At 42.1% G+C, this 24,823-nt stretch overlaps 1 protein-coding gene across 3 annotated transcripts in view; it reads left to right on the forward strand.

Moving 5' to 3' along the window:
* Positions 1 to 398: 398 nt before the first annotated feature.
* The window catches only part of LOC105464709 (phosphodiesterase 8A), a 156,760-nt gene continuing 132,335 nt past the window's right edge, over positions 399 to 24,823 (forward strand). For 2 of the 3 annotated variants that reach the window (XM_071100775.1, XM_071100776.1), the window contains exon 1: positions 617 to 943. In XM_071100775.1, coding sequence (XP_070956876.1) covers positions 758 to 943 — 186 coding nt within the window. In that variant the 5' untranslated portion in view covers positions 617 to 757. Of the gene's footprint in view, positions 944 to 24,823 lie in introns of all 3 variants that reach the window. The other variant, XM_011712732.3, reaches the window with a different exon arrangement.

Consider the following 24,823-nt stretch of genomic DNA (forward strand, 5'->3'; position numbering starts at 1 on the left):
CGAACCGCCAGCAACTCCCGGGTGCGCGCAGCCGTTTCTGCGCTTCTCGACGGTGCGGCCCCAGGCCCCGCTGGAGCCGAGGTGCGCCCCTCCCTATCCCGGCGGACGTGGCCCGGCCGCCCTTAGGGGCTTCCCTAGGACCCCGCGCCTTAACCCCGGCCAGCGGGAGCATCTAAGGCTGGCCTTGTGCCCCACCGGCGCTTGGCCTGGGGAGCTTTTCCGCGAGTCGGCGGCCCAGCGGGCGGAGCGGTGTGGGTGTCCAAAGCTAGGCGGAGTCTGGAGCCGGGGAGGCGGCGGCGGCGGCGGGAGCGGGAGCGGGGCCGGGCGCGGCCGGGAGCTCGCCTCCCCCGGGGGTCGCGCCGCAGCTCGGCGAGGGCGGCGTGGCTCGCGCGGCGTGGACTCAGCCGCTCCCGGGTAAGGAGAGCGCAAATCTCCCCCGTATTTCCCCGGAAGCGCGGCCAAGGCGAGCGCGGCGATGTGAGGGAGGCGGCCGGCGGCTCCTGCCTCAGGAAGGGCATGTTCGGAGGGGCGGCCGCGGCACGCCACCCGCCTCAGTGCTCCCTTCCCACCGCCGCCGCCGCAGCGCCCGCACCGCGATAAAAGAGGCGGCCGCGCTTCCTGACGCGAGATCCGCGCTCGCCGCCGCCCGCCCAGGCGGCGATGACACGGCGCCCGCGGCGGTCCCGAGGCGCCGGGTGGGCCGTTTGCTGACCGGATCGCGGCTACCTGCCAGCGTGTCCGCAGCGCCGCCGCCAGCATGGGCTGTGCCCCGAGCATCCACATTTCCGAGAGCCTGGAGGCCGAGGACGCACCTAGCCCCGCGGCATCGCCGCTGTCGTCCGGCGGGCCGCGCCTCCCGCAGGGCCAGAAGACGGCCGCCTTGTCCCGGACCCGCGGCGCCGGCCTCTTGGAGTTGGAGCCTCGCGACGGCAGCGGCAAGAAGGTAAGGGGCGCCGGGCACTCTGGGGCGCCGGGAAACTCGGGCCCGGCCAGTCAGTAACTTTCCCTCAGGGGCCGGGCGGGGTCCCCCTCCCCCGGGCCTCGGTGCCCTCTTGCCCCGCTTTGGTTGGTTCTGATTGACGCCAGTCGCCCGACTTGCCGGGGCAGCGTTCAGAGAAGGACTGACCCAGGTGCCGCGACCCTGATTTCCTAGGGTTGCGATTAGGACGTCGCCTGTGTCGCGGCGTCGGTTCCTTGGACACATCCGACTCCCGGAGCGGCAGGGCCCACTGTGAACTTGACTGAGGCGCTTGCATCAATTTCCTCTCCAAGAACTGGTGTTGGAGGGAAACCCCCAGGACATTCTGGCGCGCCCCTGCAATGTTAAATCGGTGTGAACTTTGTTCTTTTCTTGTGGTACAAAGGGAAGGGCGACTGGCCTCACCATTCTTTTCCCTTTCAGCTTTGTACATGCAGTTGCAGTTTACCATTTTCTTCCGGACTATTAGAATGTAATCTGGAACATCAGCTTTGCTTCATTGCACATGTATTTGAGGTCCACGTTTATTAGCATACATACTGTATTTAAAGCATATGTAATTAGAAAATACTGTGAAACGCGATTTTTGAAGCATTCAGCAGAACAAAGTTAATCTTTTATTAAGCAGACTTACTGGGACATGTTGTGACTGTTTGAGGTTGTTTTTTTACGTTGCGTGTCTTCTCCAGCGCATGTTGCCTTGGCTTATGTTTTGTCAAAGTTTCTGGGCTTAGTCTTTGTTAAGGTTTTCTAAAGGAAAGATACAAAGGAAAAAGAAAAATGTGATCATGAAGGCACACAGCAGCAGCTTTCCAGTTCTCTCATTTCAGAATTTAAAGTTGGAGCTCATGCGTTGGTTTATGTTTTGTTAAACCAGTAACAAACAACAACGACAACAAAAAATTCGTGAATGGCTGCAGATTGTTGGCTGTCATCCCTCTCATCACGACCAGTTTTTGAAAGAGTAATTTGCAAAATTTGTTTGATTTTCCTTGCTTGCTGAGAACTGCTGAACATCCCAAGTTTGAGGGATATAGTTTGATGTACTTTGTCTTACATTTCTAACAGTCGTCATGATACTTTTTCTGTATGAAAGAGGAAAGTCTTTTTCAGTGTTGCGTAATATAGTTGAAGTGATTTCCCCACCATTCCCATACCCTAAGTGAAAATTCAACTTTGTTCTGATTATCAGAAATTGAATTCCTTCTCCTATAGATTCTTTAAAGAAACCTCTGATGGTTTAGACTTATTAACTCAAGGTGCTCTTAATATCAGTGTTAAGCTATGTGTTAAGCCTACCTAACTGGCTTTAAAAAAGCGTTACACAGGTGCATATGGAAACTTTAACAGCTTTCAAGTTTTCAGTCCAAATCTAACATTGGTTATTTTGCAGACTAATGTGATACTTTCAGATTACCAAAGTAGCCCTTTTAGTAAGAGGCCCTTGTGTCTTACAGGCTTTTTTTTGTGGTGGGCTGGGTGTCCTAAAATTCACCTAGGTGTCTTGTAAGCCTCCCTGGTGCAGCAGCAGCTTGCTTTAGTGCTATCGCAGTGCCTTTAGGTCCCTGAGTTTGTAAGTGCTTACTTCAACCAATCTTCCCTATTGGTAGACTATTGTCTTGTGTTGGGGGCCCAGAAAATACTTTCATCCTTGAAGTGCCTAACCCAGTGGCATACACATAGTAGGTACTAAATAAGTGTTTCCTGACTTCTTTAAAAATTGTTAACTGAATGATGAAACATTTTCAGTCATTGGAATTTGATTTCATAAAGCCTCCTATATAGACTTCAGAATAATAGTATTTCCAGAGCAGGAGTCAGATTATGAATTATAACACCACAACCACAGAAATAATAGCCCCATACTTGTTATTCATGAACTGTACATGTCGATACCTCATTTACAGATATTTGCATTTAGGCATGTCGGATAGTAGAGCAGAGGTAAATGTCAGCATTTTTTCTAGTCTAATATTTTTTCTTTATGAGAATGCATCTTTTTAAATTAAGATATTAACTATACTCTGGAAATTCATGTTTAGAGAAAGTAAACTGCTAGCAATTTAGCAAAATTAAATCAAAATTAATTTCTTTATATTAACATCTCAAGATGCAATTTAATTCATTACAAAATTTCTTTTTAAAACAGTAAGTCAGCATATCTAAGTGAATTTCAACAAGAAATTCATTGGGGGATGCTTTTATAGTCCTACAGTATTTAATAAATACCAGTTTATCAGTGTAGGTGGGAGATTGATAACTAATTGCATTTTCAGGTTAAGCAGTATGTACCCTGCGTTAAAGTGTATCCTGCATGTGTTCCATGGAGCAATATGTGAACTGCTAATAAGTATGAGAAAAGAGTTCCATCGTCTAGTAAGTTTTTGGGAAGTACAGGTTGAATATCCCTAATCAGAAAATAAGAAATGTTCCAAAGTCTGTTTTGAGTGCTGATATGATGCTCAAAGGAAGTGCTCATTGGAGCATTTCGGAGTTTGAATTTTCAGGTTAGGGATGCTGTGAACTGGTAAATATAATGCAGATAAAAAAAAAAAATCCGAAATCTAAAACACATCTGGTCTCAAGCATTTGGGACAAGAGATATGCGGCCTATACTGGCTCAGACTAAGTTCAGCAGAGTTCTTTTATGTAGGACTTGTCAGAGAACCTAATTTGTGAAAGTAATCTGTGAATCTCCAAGTGGTTTTTAGAGTGTGCAGCATTTCCTAAACTAGTTGATTATGGAGCCCTTTTCTTGAGGTATATGTCAGGCAGGCCACATGTTAAGACCTGATTTTTTTTGTGAGATACCAATATTCAAAGTACAAGAAATATACTTAACAGTAAAACTCAACGAATGTAATTTGCTTCTTAATGATTCCAAAGGTACTTTAGATTTTGTAATATATTAGGCTGTGTTGTCTGTATGAACTTATTTAAGTATTACTAAAAATACCCTCTAGATGTTTATTTGTTTCAGGAGTTTAAGTTTATGTGGTTATAGATAGTGAATGCTGTGTTAAGTTTGTGAACACTTAAGAGTTTTGTTTATTTTTAATCAGTGTGAGCCTTAATTGTAACATTTTAATATTTTCTTGCCAGTCTTTGGATTTACCCCATTTCCTCTTTCCCTAGCCAGGACTTGAGTTGCCCTTGAAAGATTTGCATGTAGTGTTAGAGACCCTATGCTCTCCCCCCACCTTCCTTTTTGCAAACACCCACTGCACTGCTAATGATTGATGCTCCCCGCACCCCCAGTAATCAACTCTGTGAGATGGCAATCATGTTTGTTTTGTTCACTGCTATATCCCCCAGGCCTAGCACACAGTAGGCCTTCCATAAACATATGAATTAGATAATTTTGTGAACCAGACTGTAGAAGTTGAAAATCCACCCAGGCCAGGTAAGTAGAAATAGAAGCCAATTTTAACTAGAGTAGAGACTATAAAGTTTGGATTTGGTTTTGTGGAAATCTCTGGTTATTGCTCTTCAGAGCACTGTACGAGGCAATAATATATTTCTACCCTGTTCAGCAGAGATTTCCCTATAAAGAAAAATTAAAGAGGCTGGATGCAGTGGCTCATGGTTATAGTCCCAGCACTTTGGGAGGCCAAGGCAGAAGGATTGCTAGAGCCCAGGAGTTTGAGACCAGCCTGGACAGCATCTCAAGACTCCATCTCTACCAAAAAATAAAAAAAAATTAGCTGGGCGTGGCACTGCACACCTTTAGTCCCAGATACTTGGGAGGCTGAGGCGGGAGGATCACCTGAGCTAAGAAGTTCAAGGCTGCTGTGAGCCGAGGTCACATCACTGCACTCCAGCCTGGGCAACAGACAGAAACCTTGTCTCGAAAATAAATAAATAAATAAATAAAAGATGTAAGGATTAGTGCAGCTAAGGTGATAGGTAATAGTACAGCTGCATGCCAACCGCTAATCAGGTGTTACTGCTATCAGCACTCACTCAGAATCTCAGACATTCTCCAGTTGGTCCATTTCTGTTTCCCTTTGCTTCTGTCATTCGCTTCCTCCATCCTCTTTTCTCTTACTTTTCATCACCTCCCCTCCCATTTCCATCTTCCTCCTTGCTTTTTTCTGCTGGCCCACCTTCCTGCATGAAACTGGCCACTCTTGCCATCTTAGTCAACTAAAGTTTAGTGATTTCTAAATGTTAGTAAGCAATGGAATAAAATTTATTGCCTGCTCCTAGTTTGCAAAGTGGATTAGTCAAAAATTTTTTTTTTTTTTTTTTTTAAGACAGAGTCTTGCTTTGTTACCCAGGCTGGAGTGCAGTGGCACAACCTTGGCTCACTGCAGTCTTGACCTCCTGAGCTCAAGTGATCCCCCCACCTCAGCCTCCCAAATAACTGGGACTACAGGTGTGCACCATGCGTGGCCAGTTTTTTAAACTTTTTTTTTGTTGAGATGGGATCTTGCTACGCTACCCAGGCTAGGCTCACACTCCTGGGCTCATATGATTCCCCCAGCCTCAGCCTGCCAAAGTGCTGGGATTACAGGTGTGGGTTACTGTGCCCGACTGATTACCCCAAATTTTATATTTGGCAAAACTAAAGCAATTTTCTCTTCGTGTGTGACCTGACTGATTTTTTTCCTCCACTAGGGGTCTTTGACCCTTGCTAGATTATATGGAATTACTGAAAGTTTCCCTTTGCAGGTGTAGTTGAGAAAAATGAGACCAAACTTTCTGCTGCCATAAGTGACTACAGTTTATCTCCAGAGCTCAGGGGTTGTGAGTTCCCTCATCATCGTGTTCTTGTGCCTCTCAGTATATAGAAAGATATTTCTGTATTCATTTTCTTGAATTCCTTTTACATACATAAAATACTTTGCATTTATGTCATTTTTTTTAGTACTTACTGTCATTACCACCATAACATTAAGTGTGATTCTTAAGATAGACATTATCACAATTCTGTCACCTTAAACCTGTCCCTGACCAGCTTTGACCCTCACGTTGCTGAGGCAAGGTTTAGATAGGGTCTGTGGTCCCTTCTGGCACAAATGTTTCCTGTGAAGTGGCTTATGACTCTGGTTTTCCCTTGGATAGCTTGCTCATTTTGATTGGTTCCTTTTTTTTTTTTAGACAGAGTTTTTTGCTCTTGTTGCCCAGGCTGGAGTGTAGTGGTGCGATCTCAGCTGACTGCAACCTCCGCCTCCCAGGTTGAAGCAATTCTCATGCCTTGGCCTCCCGAGTAGCTGGGATTACAGGCTTGTACCACCATGCCGGGCTAATTTTTTTTTTTTTTTTTTTTTTTTTTTGTATTTTTAGTGAGATGGGGTTTCTCCATATTGGTCAGGCTGGTCTTGAACTGCTGACCTCAGGTGGTCTGCCTGCCTCAGCCTCCCAAACTGCTGGGATTATAGGCGTGAGCCATTGCACTCGGCCTTGGATTGCTTCTTAAATAGGAGAAGGTTCATGATGTGAGGACACAGGGTGAGGCAGACATCTCAGAATAACCTTAAAGGACAGAATATTTTAAAAAATTTAAAAGAAAAAAAAGAACAGAGGGAGAAGTACTTAGGACATGAGTAATCCCTCAGTCTTACCCAAGCTCAGTGGCTTCATCCTGGTTTCTCAGTACACTGAGGCAGTAGGAGGTGATGGATTCTGCAGTTCTTAGAGTGCAAACTATTCATATTAGTAATAACCACCATTTCTTGGATGCCCTCTGTGTTGCAAGCACCATGTTAGATGCTTTAAAGATATTATCTCATTTAATCCTTTCAACCCTGTGAGGTGGCAGGTATAATTTCCCTTTAGCAGATAAGACACCAGAGGTTAGAAACTTGCCCAGGGTCATACATTTAAGCTGGGATTCAAATCCACTGGTCCTGGCTCTCACCTGCTAGGTTGTTACTCTCTGTTAACTAGCTATGTTCATTGCATTTCCCATTCTTTCGTCTTCTGCTAAGCTGCAAATTTCACAGGTCAACTGGGTTTTAAGCAGGCATCTTGAATCTGCATTATCAGGATTTTGTTAAGTTTCGACTTACTGAGGAAGTTGGTTACAGCCCTACCTTAGGTTCCTGAGTTTGAGGAAGTTGAAGTCATCTTCAGCCCTTTCCCAGTTAACTCCTGAAGCCAGATATTTTGTGATGCCCTCCGATCTGCCCTCTGCTGTCTGAAATGAGTTGGGAGGGCATCCCTTGGGAGTTTTTTTTTCCTTTCCTCTTTCTCCTGCTCAGGTTTCAGGCAGCCTGCCTTACCAAGAGTTCTCCAGGAGCTGGTTCTTTCCATTGCCCTTTGCCTAGAGTGCTGTTCCCCCACCAGTGCTGCAGGCACCTATCTTCCCAGGAGTTATTCAGGGCCCAGCTGAAAGCTTCCTTGAGCCCTTAGCTGGCTTGCACTCTTTTCTCTGCTCTTGGGACCTGCTCCTGTATCCCTGTGAGCCTAGGATTTCTGTCTTCAGCCTTCTGCTAGATTATAGGCTGCTTGAGGGCAAGTACTGTGTCCTAGTTTCATTATAGTTCCCAAAGTGCTTGGCACACTCGGTAAATATTTGGATAAGTACACCAGTCTCTAAGGCTGAAAGGGCTTTTATTCATGTTCCACGAGTCTATCTCACCTTGTTTAGATTTAACAAAAGTTGTTGGGGTGTGTTCTGTGTTTTAACAGAAAGCTAAAATACCCTTAAGCCAGTGATTAATCTGTGGGGTGATTAGTAAAGCTTTTACCTCTAATTTTGGCTGAGTTAGGGTTGAGCAATGTTCCTGGGTCCCCTCCTTCTGTTCTACTTTTGTTCTGCTCTGTTTGGTAAAGAGTGGTAGAGTATCATGTCAGAGAGCTGTTTTGACAAGTTTGTATTGCATGTCTTAGCTACAGGCACCATATGTAGTTTGCCCATCCACACAGACAGGAAGGATGTTGCAGATTTCCCAGAACTTTGAGGGTGACCTCAAGTAATTTGGGATGAAGGACTTTGCCGGTGCTTTTATTCTGTATTGGTTGGAAATACACCTTTGCTGTTCATCCTCTTTCACTGCCTGCCGTCTCTCTTTCATGTCCTATTAGTGAGCACAGGAGCTGCTTTACTTCTTCTTACTCTCCTTATAGGATAACCCAAAGAGCTAGTGGCACATTAGCAGTTCCCAGGTTGTCTGCAGAGGTTTGGTGTTGATGGCAGCTCCCTAGTGTTAAAAGACTATAGGAGGAGGAGCCAGAAGATGTGTGTTTTGGGTCCAGCTCCATCAGACTTTGGCCATGTGATATTTGGCAGCTCCTGATCCTGAGTTTTCTCAAATACGGAATGAAGCTAGAACACCTGGGTTCTGGTGAGGATAACTAAAAATAATCTGCGTGAAAGTGTTTTGTAAACTCCAGGACACTGTCACACGTAAGGATTGACCATTTTCTTATGAGAACCTTTCTTAAAGGCGAACTTGGTTCAAATATATTTGTTTTTTAATGCAGCTCTCATTTTTAGTATAGTTTTGTTTTTCTCCAATATTTTGTGAAAATTTTCATAGAGCAAAGTTGAGAGAATTATGCACTCATATGCCTGCCATCTGGATTCTGCAGTTAACACTTTTCTATGTTTGTCTTATATCTATCCTCCTTTATCCATCCATCAACCCGTTTTATTTTTGGATTCGTTTCAAAGTAAGTTCCACCCATCAGTATACTCAACCCCTAAATATTTCAGTATGTATATCAAGTACTAGAGCTCAAAATTTGAATTTTGGGCATGGTAGCACACACCTGTAGTCCCATCTACTCAGGAGCTGAGGCAGAAGGATTACTCGAGCCCAGGTGTTCGAGACCAGCCTGGGCAATATAGCAAGACCTCATCTCAAAAGAAAAAATTAATTCAAAATTAAATAAATTCAAAGTTTACTTGTTTAAGTGTGAAATGCCATAAAGTAAAATGTGTAAATTTTATGTGTACCATTCGTGAGATACGACAAATGTATATGCCTGTGTACTACAAATCTCTATCAAGGTAGAGAATTACACAATATTATAATCACCCCCAAAAGTTCTATTGTGCTCCCTCTCCGTTCTTACCCCCAGCCACCAGCAACCACTGTTCTGAATTTTTTCCATTATAAATTATTTTTGCCTGTTCTAGATTTCATGTAAATAGAACCTTACAGTCTAGATTATTCTTTTTTTTTTATAAGGCTTATTTCACTCAGCATAATGTTTTTGAGATTCTTCTATGCTGCACGAGTCAGTAGTTTGTTCTTTTTTCTAATTAGTCTGTTACATGAATAAAGCACAGTTCACTTATTCATTCTTTTGTTGATGGATACTAGGGCCGTTTCTAGTTTTTGGCTATTATGACTAAAGCTACTATGAATATTCTAGCATATGTTATTTTGTGGACATATGCTTTCATTCCTCTTGGTTAAATACCATGAAGTGAAATTGCTGGGTCATAGGATAGGTATATGTGTAGCTTTTTAAGAAACTGCTTGACTTTTTCCCAAAATAGTTATTCAATATTACACTCATGCCAACAATGTATAATAAAAGTTCAGTTGCTCTACATCCTTCCCATCATTTGGTGTTAATCAGTATTTTAATTTTAGCCATTCTGGTGGGTGTGTAGTGATATCTCATTGTGGTTTTGATTTGTATTTCCTTGATGGTTGATGATTTTGAGTACTTTTTTCATGTGCTTATTGTTCATTTACTGTATTGTCTTTTTAAAGTTTTTATTTTAATACTTTTTTATTAAAAGGAAATATAAATATCATCATGACCTCTGGGCAGGGAAGGACTGATTAAGCAAGTTACACAAGGTATTTCCATAAAGGAGATGGTTGATAAATCCAACTACATTAAAATAAATACCTTCTCATCAAAAGAGTGAAAAGGAAAGCTGCAGACTGGAAGAAGACATTTGCAATGCATAGTACCAATAAAGGATTAGTACTCAGAGAGGTCCTAAAAATAATAAGAAAACAACAGCCCAGTTGAAAAATTGGAAAAGGTTGGAATAGGCACAGCACTAAGAGGAAACCAAATAGCTAATAACATATGAAAAGTTTTTCGACCTCATTGGGGAAATGCAAATTAAACCCACAGTGAAATAACATTTTATACTCATCAGATTGGCAGTATTTTGAGGAACTGCTCAACGTTAGGTAGAGGTGTAAATTAGTTCAACTACTAGGGAAACCCATTGCCATTGCCAGGTAGGGTTGAACAGGTGACCCTGTGACATAGCAGCTTCTCTCCTAGAAACTCTTATGTAGCTTTACTGGAAACATGTATGAGAATTTTCAGAGCAGCATTACTTTTAATTGCAAACTTTCCTGTAAAACCCAAATGTCCATTAACAACATAATGGATAAACAAGTTGTGGTATGTTCAAAGAAAGGAATACTTCACAGCTGTGAAAAATGAATGGATTACAGCTGCAGATATTAACTTTCATAAATCTCAAAAACTTAATGTGGAGAGAAGAAGCCATCAACAAATTTATAAGGTATGATTCTTTTTATTTAAAGATTGATAGGCTGGGAGTGGTGGCTCACACCTGTAATCCCAGCACTTTGGGAGGCCGAGGCAGGAGGATTACTTGAGGCCAAGAGTTTGAGATCAGCCTGGACAACATAGCAAGACCCCATCTCTAACAAAGAAAAGCTAAACAATATATAGTAATACACACATAGGTGTTAAAAGTTACCATAAAATCAGTTCAGGCAAATAAAGTTTATTTTAAGTACTTAAATGTTTAACATGTTAATTTGAGTGCCTAATATAGAGGCTGTAAGAGGATAACAGGCCCTGCTCTCGGGAAACAATTAGTCCTTTCTGGAAAGGTGGGGTGGGTCTCTGACCTGGAAGTGATGATGGCACCTTGGGGGATGGATTGTGGAGGCAGGAGCTTGGTCTGGATTGGTCATAAGGTACAGAAAGAGGAAAGGAGGGAGAGGTTTGACCTGGGCTTAAAAGACTGGGAGGATGTGGATAAGTGGAAAATATATCTCTGGATAAGGGGAAGGAAGGGTACGGGGGTTGGGTGCATGTTCCAATTATGAGGAGGCTGACCAGGGATAGGAGGGGAGGTCTAAAAGCCAGGTTGAGGAGTTTGAAGTCCATCCTATAAATATTAGAGAACTCTCAAGGCATTTCATTTTCAGCAGGGTAGTCAAAGGATAAACATATTTCATGAAGATTAGGTTTCAGGCAAAAATTGCAATAAGTGGGGTGAGGGAAAGCTAGAGGTGGGGCACTATCCACGACCTATTGCAGTGGTTCAGGCACAAGGTATGACCAGGTATGACTAACTTAGTGCAGTGGTTTGGAAGAGGAGGGAATGAGGGAAGGAAAAACTGACTAGTGACAGATTGGATTTGGTGAGTGAAGGGGCGGAGAGTGGAGGGTGACTCAGAGGTTGGGGTTTACCAGCTTAGAAGGACTGTGATAACATGCCACAATTTGTACAGTGCTTTATGGTTTACCAAATGCTATTTTTGTACCTCATCTCATTTGATGTTCCCTAAACCATGGGGAGGTGGAAAGGAGGGATTTTATTTTCCCCGTTTAAGGCCTAAAGAAGCAGAAATTTAGAGATTGAATGACTTGTTCAAGTTTGTACTGACCACTTAACAGAAACAGGTTCACTGTAATAGCATAGGGGAGAAGTCAGAGGGAAGTGAAGTTAGGGAGTTTTTAAAAAAAACCTTTCTTGTCTTTTGGTTCTGAGTTCATCTTATAAAAATAAACTTTTACTTTTGCTGATTGTAAAAGTCATATTCATTGTAGAAAACTTTAAACATACAGAAAAGAACAAGGATCAGCCGGGTGTGGTGGCTCATGCCTGTAATTCCAGCACTTTGGGATGCCGAGGCAGGCGGATCACAAGGTCAGCAGATCGAGACCATCCTGGATAACAGGCGGATCACAAGGTCAGCAGATCGAGACCATCCTGGATAACATGGTGAAACCCTGTCTCTTCTAAAAATACAAAAAATTAACCAGGTGTGGTGGCAGGTGCCTGTAGTCCCAGCTACTTGGGAGGCTGAGGCAGGAGAATGGCATGAACCCAGGAGGCGGAGTTCTCAGTGAGCCGAAATTGCACCACTGCAGTCCTGCCTGGGTGACAGAGTGAGACTCCGTCTCCAACAAGGATCACTTAAATTGTACAATCACTTAAATTGCACAGTCAGGAGATCATGCCTTATAAAATGGTGGTGTGTTTCCTTCCATCCATGTAGATTGCTTTAAATAACTGTAATTAAAAACTTTTTTGGGCTGGGTGTAGTGACTCATGCCTGTAAATCCCAGCACTTTTAGGAGGACAAGATGGGAGAATCACTTGAGACCAGGAGTTTGAGACCAGCTTGGGAAACATAGTAAGACCCCCATTCGCTATTAAAAAAAAAATGAATAAATAAATTAGCTGGGCATGGTGGTGCACACCTGTAATCCCAGCTACTTAGTAGACCGAGGCTGGAGGATTGCTTGAGGCTGGGAGTTTGGGGTTGCAGTGAGCTATGATTGTGCTACTGCACTCCAACCTGGGTGACAGAGTGAGACGCTATCTCTTAAAAAGCAAAAAACAAAAATATTTTTAAAGCAGTTTTGTTTTTTAGTTCTAGGAAACATTTAACTATTATTTATTTAAATGCTGTCCCCTTAAATTTTCTCATTTTCTCTTCTGCAGCTCCCTCCAAAAGATAGATTGAGATGCATCTTGATCTGTTCTCCATGTCTCTTCACTTTTCTTTTACTTTCCCTCTCTGTGCTATCTTCTGGAAGGATTTTTTAGCTCAATATTTTAAGTCACGAATTCATTCCTCAAGGTCTACTCAGCTCTTTAGCCCACTGAGTTTTTAAATTTGAGTTTTTGTCTTCAATCTATGGTTTGCTCTTTTTTCATAACTGCTTATTCATGTTTTATGGTTGCAGCATACTCCCTTATCTCTTTGAGGATATTAATTATATTCACTTTAAAGTCCTATTCTGATTGCTGTTTATTAAAAACACTTTTTATTGAGTTATAAATACAATCAGCCAGGGTGTACAAAATCCCTAAGTGTACAGCTTGATGAATTTTCCTCATGCTCCCATGTAATCACCACCCAAATCAAGATAACATTTCCAGCTTTCCAGAAGGCTGCCTTGTGGCTGTTCATTGTTTTTCAGTATTTTTAACATTTTATGAAAAATCTCAAAATACAGCAGTCTTGAAGAATTTTTCACAGGGCACCCGTGTATACCCAATGCCTGTATTTTACATTAGCATTTTACTGTACTTGCTTTATCACGTATATCCATGTATCCATTCTTCTACCTATCATTTTCCTTTTTCTTTGATATATTTTAAAGTAACTGCAAATGAGGATGGGCACGGTCGCTCATGCCTGTAATCCCAGCACTTTGGGAGACCGAGGAGGGTGGATCACCTGAGGTCAGGAGTTCAAGACCTGGCCAACATGGTGAAACCCTGTCTCTACGAAAAATACAAAAAATTAGCTGGGCTTGGTGGCAGGTGCCTGTAATCCCAGCTACTAGAGGCTGAGGCAGGAGAATCGCTTGAACCCGGGAGGCGGAAGTTGCAGTAAGCCGAGATCACACCATTGCACTCTAGCCTAGGCAACAAGGGGGAAACTGTCTCAAAAAAAAAAAAAAAAGTGATTGCAAATGTTAGTATCCTATACTTCCCCTTAAATATTTCAGCATGAATTTGATATTTGTTTAGGTTTTTTCCTTTTGAGGCAACATTTACACACAATGAAATGCATAAATATTTAGTGTGTATTTGCTGAGTTTTGACAAGTGCATACATATATCTGTGTAATCCAAACCTCTATGAAGTTATAGAACATTATTTTCATTCCAGAAAGTTTCATCATGCTCCTTACTGGACAATATCCCAACCATGCTTCTGATTTTTTTCTTACCATAGATTAGTTTTGCCTGTCCTAATTTTAATATAAGTGGAGTTATACAGTATGTACCTTTTTATTTTTATTTATTTATTTTTTTTGAGGCAGGGTCTCCTTCTGTTGCCTAGACTGGAGTGCAGTGCTGTGGTCATAGTTAACTGCAGCCTTGACTTCCCTGGCTCAAGTGATCCTCTTCCCACCTCAACCTCCTGAGTAGCTGGGAATACAGGTACGCACCACCATGCCAGGCTAATTAAAAAAATTTTTTTGTAGAGATAGGGTCTCACTATGTTGCTCAGGCTGGTCTCAAACTCCTGGGCTCAAGCAATCCTCCTGCCTCAGCTTCCCAAAGTGTTGGGATTACAGGTGTAAGCCACCACGCCCAGTGTATGTACTCTTATATAAGACTTCTTTCCCTCAGCATTATGTTTTTGGGATTCATGTATGTTTCATGTCTCAGTAGTTCATAATATTACACGATTAACTTTTAAAAGCTCACAATAAATATGGTTAAATTGCCCTCCAGGAAAATGGGATGAAATTTTGTAATGAAAAAATCCCTGAGTGGGCATGCACTACTTTACCCTGCCTTGTGGTCAGATTTTTATTTCATAAGGAGCGTGTGAGAGCGCTTTGTGGTGCTTTCAACAATCTGACTGTGAGAGGTGGTATTTTATTGGTATTTTAGTTTGAATTTATTTCATTTATTATTTGTTACTCTTTATTTCTCCCAAGTATGTTTTGTACATTTGAATTTCCTCTTCTGTGAATTTTTCATGTCTGTTGCCTATATCTCTATTTAGGTTTTAGAGGTTAAATTATTACTTACAAGAACTTTTTAATAAGTGTGAATGTTAAATTTTGACCTCATGTACATTGCAAATTTTTTTCCTCAAGTATCTTTTTCTTTTTTTTAGATAATGTTTAAACATTTTTTTTTAATTTAATGATTTTTAGAACTAGGGTCTTGCTCTGTTGCCTAGGCTGGAGTTCAGTGGCAGCCTCACCGCAGCCTCAAACTTTTGTGCTCAAGTGATCCTCCCACCTTAGCCTCCTGAGTAGCTGGGACTATAGATGTATGCCACCATGCCTGGCTAATTTTTAGATTTTTTAAAAAAGAGACAGGATCTCCCCATGTTGTCCAAGTGGTCTTGAAATCCTGGGCTCAGAGGATCCTCCTGCCTTAGCCTCTCAAAATGCTGAGATTACAGGCGTGAGCTACCTTGCTTGGCAGGTATTTGTGTATCTAAACATAGAAAAAGTATAATAAAAATACAGTATAAAAGATAAGAAATGGGCTGGGCATGGTGACTCATACCTGTAATCCCAGCACTTTGGGAGGCTGAGGCGGGCGAATCACTTGAGGTCAGAAGTTCAAGACCAGCCTTGCCAACATGGTGAGACCCCATCCCTACTTAAAAATACAAACATTAGCTGGGTATGGTGGCGCATGCCTGTAATCCCAGCTACTCAGGAGGCTGAGGCAGGAAAGTCGCTTGAACCCAGGAGGCAGAGATTGCAGTGAGCTGAGATCGCACCACTACAGTCCATCCTGGACAACGAAGCGAGACTGTCTCAAAAAAAAAAAAAAAAAGGGTGGTACGCTTATAGAAGGCACTTACCATGAATGGGGCTTACAGGACTGGAAGCTGCTCTGAGTGAGTCAGTGAATGAGTGGTGAGTGAATGTGAAGGCCTAGGATATTACTAGGATATTACTGTGTACTACTGTAGACCTTATCAACACTGTACACTTAGGCTACACTAAATTTGTTTTAAACATTTTTATTTCTTCAATAATCTCAACTTACTATAGCTTTTTTACTTTATAAAGTTTTTTTTTAACTTTTTGACACTTTTAAAGTAATACTTAGCTTAAAACATGAACATACTGTATAGCTGTACATAAGTATTTTCTTTCTTCACATAGTTATTCTATAAGCTTTTTACCATTATAATTTTTTTTCTTTTTGAGACAGGGTCTCACTCTGTCACCCAGGCTGGAATGCAGTGGTGCGATCTTGGCTTACGGCAACCTCTGTCTCCTTGGCTCAGTCGATCCTCCCACCTTAGGTTCCTAAGTAGCTGGGACTACAGGCGTGCACCACCATGCCTGGCTAATTTTTTGTATTTTTTTTTTTAGAGATGGGGTCTTGCTATGTTGTCCAGGCTGGCCTTGAACTCCTGAGCTCAAGCAATCCACCCACTTTGGCCTCCCAAAGTGCTGGGATTACAGGTGTGAGCCACCGCACCCAGCCTTGATTTTTAAATGTAATGATAAATTGCAGCCATTTTCTCATGTTATTAATTTCTTCAGAACATTTATATGGTGGTACTAATACTGCCATGTACATCTTTTTTTTTTTTTTTTTGAGACGGAATTTTGCTCTTGTTGCCCAGGCCGGAGTGCAATGGCATGATCTTGGCTCACCACAATCTCCACCTCCCAGGTTCAAGTGATTCTCCTGCCTCAGCCTTCCGAGTAGCTGGGATTACAGGCGCATGCCACCATGCCAGGCTAATTTTTTTGTATTTTTAGTAGAGATGGGGTTTCTCCATGTTGGTCAGGCTGGTCTCGAACTCCCAACCTCAGGTGATCCGCCTGCCTCGGCCTCCCAAAGTGCTGGGATTACAGGCGTGAGCCACTGCACCCGGCCATGTATATCTTCTTACAACAGGTTTAAGATGGGTATAATTTTATAAGCCTTTGTGCACAAAGACTTGGATTTATTCTTAGAATCTACTTTTAAGTCTTGATTTCAGGTTTTAAAACATTTTAGGGTAGTCTGTACTGAAAACGCCCTAAATTTAAAAATTTTTATATATAAACTTGGCTTTAGATAAGTTATATTTACTTATTGAAATCTTCCATTTTCTTAAGAATTAATTCCTTAGTGGGACCTTTGACTTTACCATATCCAACTTACTTTCTCAATTTATGGAGGAGGAAATCAAAACCCTAAGGCAGTTGGGAGACAGGTGCAAGATCACACTGCAAGTACTGGTGAAGCTGGGACAAGAACCCCAAGCTAACTCTTGTCCTTTATCCCATGACACCTTTTGTATTCATGGGAAGTGAACCAGAGTTACTTCACTCCCTTTGGTCATTTCACTGAGATGGCCTGGCCTCAGACTCTGCATGCTTTTCTAATTCACGTTTGCAAAGTGTACCCTTGTCCAGCAGGCTTTACTGTATCAGAAGCAATAAAGAAGTTGAACACCTGGAATTTCTAAACTTGGATGTCATTAGAGGAGTTGCTAGATTATTGCAAAATGGCTCTTTTTATTTTGAATGCATGTACAGATACCTGTTTTTTCATCTTAGTTTGTAACCCATACACTTGGGGTTAGAGTTGGCATGCAGTGAAACCTACAGTATTTATTAATACTTAGTCATTAACTGTATTTTTGATCAGCTTCCTTTACTGCCCTAACATTTTTAGGTAAAAACAGGAGGTCTTGTTCCTTTTTTCTCCCTAAATCATTATGCCCTGTCTTTTTGTTATTTTAGAATTAAGAAATAGGGTCTTAAAAAGCCAAAAATTTCCCATGAGGTGAATTATAATGAAGGCTTTCCTTGGGATGAAGAAAGCAGGCAGGGATAATACCCTGTGGGCCAGCAGTATTTTCAAAAGGCACAGAACACCTCTATGGAGATAATTGATAGTTGACTATATGAGCAAACGTATACTTATTTTCAATATTGCTAAAAATTAGTTCTTCCATTAGACACTAATCTCTAATGAGATTAGTTTTCAGAGACTATGAGTTAGAAATTGTTTTAGTGGTTTTCTAGTCTGACTTCTTGAACTCCATTGTAGATGTTCTCTTGTCAGTTCTCCCATATACACAGAGAACTCCAGTTTGGTAAATTTTCCTGATAGGTCACATTCTTTTCTTTTTTTTTTTAAAGACAGAATCTCGCTCTGTCACCCAGGCTGGAGTTCAGTGGCACAATCTTGGCTCACTGCAACCTCCGCCTCCTGGGTTCAGTCGATTTTCCTACCTCAGCCTCCCAAGCAGCTGGGATTACGGGTACCACCCACCACACCTAGCTAATTTTGGTATTTTTAGTAGAGATGGGGTTTCACCATGTTGGCCAGGCTGGTCCTTGAACTCCTGACCTCAGGTGATCTGCCTGCCTTGGCTTCCCAATGTGCTGGGATTATAGGCGTGAGCCACCGTGCCCAGCCCATATTCTTTATTGAACAATAAAATATTCCCTCATTCATTGAGCAAACCTTTGGTGCTTACCATGGGCTAGGAACTGCACTAGACACTTGCTGGTAATGTGATGATGAATAAGATGTGGCCTCCCTTTTGTTGTTGTTGTTGTTGTTTTTAAGACAGAGTCTTGCTCTGTCGCCAGGCTGGAGTTCAGTGGTGCAATCTTGGCTCACTGCAACCTTCGCCTCCCGGGTTCAAGCGATTCTCCTTCCTTAGCCTCCTGAGTAGCTAGGACTACAGGCGGGCACCAGTACACCCAGCTAATTTTTTGTATTTTTAGTAGAGACGGGGTTTCACCATGTTAGCCAGGATGGTCTCCATCTCTTGACCTCGTGATTCACCTGCCTCGGTCTCCCAAAGTGCTGGGATTATAGGCATGAGCTACCACACCTGGCTGGCCTCCCTTTTAAAATGATAAGCTCACAAGACAACAACTTTACCTCTAATTGTGTGTGTGTTTCCACTGCCCCCTTGATTTTATAAAACCTGTATAGAAATGTAAACATATTGTTGCTGCAATACAGTTAAAAAGAGCAGAGGAATTGAAATCTGAAAACTTGGGTTCAAATTCTGGGCTTTCTCTTTGGTTTTGGTACTTATTTAGCTGTGTGAGCTGGAGCAAATTGAATAACTTCTCTGTGAGCCACAGTTCCTTGTATATAAAATGTGGACATGAGAGAAGGTATAGGAAGATACCTTCTAATCTGTTAATGCAGCCTAGAAGTGACAGACTTTTCTTGTTTTTCTTTGCGTGTTAACCAGAGTTTTGTTTTCTCACCAGTGGGTCACTGGAGAAGGAAGCTCTGTTATAATCCTTTCAGTGCTGCTGAATATACTGATAATGGAAAAATAAACAGGGGTGCACTGGTTTTCTGCCCTGTAAACCAAAAAACAGTTTTCAGTGCCAAAAGCTGTGTTTGTCTTGTAAGACCAAGAATGTTTCTGCAATGTAGGACAGCTTCAGATCCCACTGAATCTCTTGGGTAATCACATGGTTTTGGTTTAGGTTCAGTTGTTTATAGGGCTAGCTTTTCTTACTGTGCTCACTTTCTGCTGTAGTAAAATAATGTAGACTGGCTGGAGGTGGTCTCTGGTCAGGGTTATTATGAACTGGCCTTGTTCTTCCAGTGTGCAGACCCTGGCTAATCAGAGAAGTGTACCTGTCCCATAACTAGGCTCTGGAAAGACCTTCAAGCATTGCATGCGAACTGGGCCCTGGCTCCTCCCCACCAGGTCCATTTAGAGTCAGTGGTTTCTAAATGGTGGCAGTGAGGGCTTTGCTCTGGCCCTCAGCCTTCTTAGCTTTCTCTACCACTGTAGAGCCAGGTAGCTAAAATAATCTGCCTTGTTTTTCTTCCTCATGAGGAAATTTTCTGGAATTTTTATCCCACCTTATCCATTCTTCTGAAAAACTTGTTTTCAGATCTTATTTTTCTAATTCCCAGATAACCAGAACCCACATGCAGAAGTCTAGGAGATCTGTACCCTGCCAGCAGAGGTTCAGAAAAGGAGCAGAGTGAGCAAATGCAGATATGATTGTTCTATTCCCCTGTCTAACACTCCCTGTGACTCCCAGTTGCCAAATTCAGACTCCTTTCTTTGGTGTGTAAAGCCCAGCATGATGGGTTCCTGCCCCCTCTCCAGCTTCTTGCTGTGCCTCACACACTGAATGTGTTGAGTACTCACATTTCCAGGCACTTGATAACCTCTGGACTTTTGACGGTGCAGTTTCCTTGCCAATGCTCCGCAAGAATTTCTTTCCAATTTATTCAGTGTAATTAACAACAACAACAAAAAAAACCTCAATGAAGGAAGAGCACTAAGAAGGAAGTAGGTAACTGTTAAAAGACTTTATGTCTGGAAAAAATGCCCCCTTTTTTTGTATTTGCAATATTCCACTACAAAAACAAAAAGACAAGACTAAGATAGGATAAAGGGTTCCAACTGTCAAGGTCGTGCATGCTCAGAGGTTGGAGAGGTTCCTATGGTCTGCTGTAGGACAGTTTTTCCTTCCTGACTGTTTCACTATGGCCTTGAGGACCCAGAGAGTGGAAGAAGGTTGCAGAGAATGGATGGATATCCTAGGGACTGGAAGAGCATGGCAGCTGATACTGGGTATCCTTGTTGAACTCCAGGAGGGATTTGAGGTTGTTGAAGTGGCTTCATCTTATTGGGCACCTGAAGACGTTGTCATTACAAATCAAAGATCTTCTGGATTTGATGGTGCACTGCTGAGTGTTGGATTATGAGATCACAGCGTGAGTGTGTGGCACAAACACACTTTCTGTGATTAGCTTGACATGTTTCTAGCTGTGACACCTTATAAAAGCATGGGTCACTAACCTGGAAATCGACTAAGACTGGTATAACAGTAAAGCTATAATGTATTAACTGTTTACTGCATACCAGGCACTGTTTTAAGTACTTTGTGCGTGAACTAAATTAATCCTGTTGACAATCCAGGGGGCTTGAGGTTACCTTAATTCACCTTTTCAAACTTCTACCTTTTTTTTTTTTTTTTTTTTTTTGAAGAGATGGGGGGTCTCGCTATGTTGCCCATGCTGGTCTTGAGCTCCTGGCCTCAAGTGATCCTCCTGCATTGACCTCCTAAAAAAATTCCCACACACGTAAAGCAGCTTTTCAGTTTGTGGACACCAGCTTGGGTGCCCTAAAGTTCAATTCAATTCTGACTGGAATTAGTGTAGACCCTCCAGGTTAAGGACTTGGTCCCATGAGGCTGCCCCCCATTCAGATGCCAAGCGAAAATAGTAGATCTTTAGGTTGCCCCCAGTTGTCCGACTTGGTTACAAATTGGAAGTTCTTATGACCACCCTCTTGGGATTGATGATTTGCTAGACTGGCTCACAGTTTACTTACTAGATTACCAGTTTATTAGGAAGGATATATTTATTAAAGGATACAAATGAACAAAGAGGTGATACACAGGGTTAGGTCTAGAGAGTCCCAAGCACAGGAGCTTCAGTCCCTGTAGAGTTGGGTGCACCACCCTCTGGCATGTGGATGTGTTCTTGTTCACCAACCTGGATGGTCCCTGAACACATCCTTTTGGATTTTTATGGAGGCTTCATTACAGAGGCATGGTTGATTAAATCACCAGCCGTTGGTTATTAGCTCAACTTTCAACCCATTTCCTCTCCACTTGATCTTAGCCAAAAGGCCGAGAAGCAATCCCCATTTCCTCATCTTTCCTGGGGGAAGCGAGGGAGGTATGCTGAAAATCCCAGCCCTTTAATCCTATGGTTGCTTCCTGTGGTAACCAGCATTCCATCTTGTGGTTATCTAGGGGCTTTCCACAAATTACCTCATTAGCATAAACTCCAATGTTGTGGAATGGGCTTGTTATGAATAACAGAAGTCACTTCTTTCACCTTTATTGGCCTGGAGCTGCTCCAGAGCTGTTTCAGGACAAAAGACCAAATATTTTAACAAAAGATAAGCTATGAGCGAGGAATTGCGGAAGAAGACCAAAATATGTATTTCTTATATCACAACTATACTTTGATATTTCCGTATTTTTCATTTTACTTTTTTGAATTTAGTGAGATGTCATTTTTTTTTTTTTTTTTTTTAAATCAAGACAAGTTTCGTGATTATATTAGTCAGGTTTCTTTTGACTGTAAGTGACATTATCCAGTCTAAACTAGCTGAATCCAGAAGTGGAATTCGTGGATCAGCATAATCTGGCTTACATAACCAGACCAAGGGAAGGACATGGGTATGCTGGCCTCTGGTACAAATGAAACCAGGACTCTTTTTCCATCTTTCTCTGTCATTGGTGCCATCTTTGTTTCCTTGGGCTGCTTTTTGCTGTTCAACAGGAAACAATGTCCATCAGTAGCTCCTGGCCTCACATTTTATAGCTTCATCAATAGAGAGCTTCTTCCCTTAATTCCGATTTGAAAATCCTAGGGAAAAACCAAGATGGGCCTGGCTTGGAAACACCTGCCCACTCCAACAACCAGTAGACAACCTCTGCAATGGGCAACAACTTTCACAGAACAAGATAGTTGGAATGAGGGGGAGTACCCCTCAGAGGAGGCAAGGGTACTGATCAGAACAATAGCTATCCCTGCACTGGAGTTCAGCCCAGGCCCTGAAACACTTTTCAGCGTAAGAATTAATACTACTTTTATATTTAATGATAGTTTTTATTCCTAATCTGACTCTGAGGCAGTTTGTATTCTGAATTGTCAGAGAACTTTTCCGCTTATTCTGTTTGCTAAGAGAAGAATAGGTAGTTTGTAGGAAAATTTCAACAAGGTTTGACATAGAAATGGCTTCCCAGTTGACTTTCTCCCTTACTTCGTGTAGCCTGCCTAAGAGATATTTAATTCTCATTTTACCCTAAAGACAACTATCTTGTCCTTAAAGAAGAGTGGAAGACTCTTCTCAAAGCAGTGATTCAGGGACTAAGGCTCTTTCCATTTGTGGCTTTTTTATCTTCAACATACGGTTGCCAAGGTTGCCATGCCTCTCTATATGGACAAGCTCCCAAAAGGGAAAAGAGCATGGAGGGTCATGAGTGAGAGGTTTTTAAAGGCCAAGTCTAGAAGTGGTCCATGTCAGTTTATTTACTTTCCATTGGCTACATGGCCACACTTAACTTCAGTGAAGGCCAGGAAATATGATCTAGTTGTGTGCCCAATAAGAAGAGGAACTGAGTTTGAACAGCCAGCAAGCGAGCGTCTGCCATGCTTCTTTGGTAACATTTGTTCCTTCGCCTTTTCCCCTTTGCCATGCATAGTAGTTGTGTAGTTTGGGTGTAATTGAGCTCATTTCCAGCCTCAGGGTGAGCCCCAACAACATCCTTGCCCCGTTTATTGGTTCAGTAATAGACATATATAACCCAGGCCCAAGCTGAGCAGGACATGGAATTCCTCTGGTCCCAGTTACTAGTTCAGGGGCAGGCATGTAATAGAAACTGTGCCAATCAGACTATGGAGTGGTTGGGGGAAGATGTTCCTCCCACCTCCCTCACAACCCCCCACAGTGAGGACAAAGCCAACTCCTGGGTGAGAACAGGCTTAGAGAATTGCAAACCCATAGAGTGAAGTCCTACCAAACCTTTCCTGAAGCTTGCAAGAGCTGACCCTGGACTCTGTGTTAGCATGAGGCAGTAAATCCACTCTATCGCCTAATACTTTAAGATTAATGTTCTTGATTTGCAACCACAAGCATCCTGGCTGATACAACTAATAAAATGGAAGAGGAACAGGGAGAGAGAAAGGATACAATTTGGATCTCTAAGTTCTGCTTCCCTTTGTTGCTATGGGTTCTATGTTTCTTTGAATACTTGAACACAACCAAATTGGATCTGAATGGATGTATCTTAGTTTCACTTCCCCATTCCCTGGAATTAGAGTGGGGATAATTACATTTTTAAATATATATATATATTTTACCTTTAGACAATGATTTCTCTCTAGATTGAATGATACACAGTCTCTTTGAAGTCATTTTATTTGTCTTCCACCATAATGGAATCGTACGGACTCAATGTAGTCCATAAGATTTTTTTTTCCTGTTTTAGTGACTTTTCTAAAGTTTGTCTTTTCATGCGGGAAGTGTATAGAATACATTTATCATAAACATCGCAGTATGCATTTGGTCTATAGCTGGGTATTATCTCTATGTTACTATAGCAATTTTTTTGTTTTTTTTTTTTTTTTTGAAACAGGGTCTTGCTGTGTTACCCAGACTGGAGTACAGTGGCATGATCACAGCTTGAGCTCTTGGGCTTAAATGATCCTCTCACCTCAGCCCCCTGAGTAGCTGGGACTGCTGCCATGCACCACCATATCCCGCTAATGTTTTAATTTTTTTGTAGAGAAAGAGTCTTGCTATATTGCCCAAGCTGGTCTTGAACTCCTGGACTCAAGCAATCTTCCTGCCTTGGCCTCCCAAAGTGTTGGGATTACAAGTATATGCCACTGTGCCCAGCTGTTATTACAGGAACTTGTAATATTTTGAGTTAAATATTCCAGGCCATTTTAGAATTTGAATTAGCTTGTGAAATTTGTTGATTTTATAGCACCTCCATCTTGAAAAATATGCCCCCTGGTGTTTCTGAAAGAACATTTTGAGAGAATTATATGGTATTTAGTAAGGCAATTAGAAGTAACTGGTAAGTATTTAGGGACTATTGCTTAAGAAGCTAATTTGCACAACCAGAATTCATTAGCCCAGGACACAGACACCTTATACACCTGTAGTGACAAATGAAAACTGCGAAAGTCCAGCCTGACTCATTTCTCTCAGAATATGGAGGACAGGGGAGTGGGGACAACCTCAGCATTAGGACTGCCCTCTCTTGTTTCATTTCAAAAAAAGTTTAAGTAACTTAAAAAATACATATAATAGGTTTTTAAAAAAGGAAATTGGGCCAAGGAAACATGGCAAGAACTGACCAGTTAAGCCAGGAGTCAGGTCAGTACGTGGAAACGCATGCCACAGGGGCATGCATGGTTGCCATGGGGCTGGGTCACACGTTCGGCTCTGAGCTTCCACAGCCTCACCAAATAAGAAAACAGTTCCAGGATTCTTGATAATTAAAACTAGCAAGTGACTCAGGAGAAGTACAGTTTCTGAGCTCAGACCTAAATAAATTACTCTCATGGGTCCTTTTAGAGGGACAAGGCTCTGAACAATGTTGCCATCATAAATGTGGTAGTGAATGTTTCTCAGTGCAAGCTGAGGGCAGAATGCCATACACAGATTCCAGGTGGGACTAAAGT

This window comes from Macaca nemestrina, chromosome 7 (genome assembly GCF_043159975.1).
Source record: "Macaca nemestrina isolate mMacNem1 chromosome 7, mMacNem.hap1, whole genome shotgun sequence".
Lineage (NCBI taxonomy): Eukaryota > Metazoa > Chordata > Mammalia > Primates > Cercopithecidae > Macaca > Macaca nemestrina.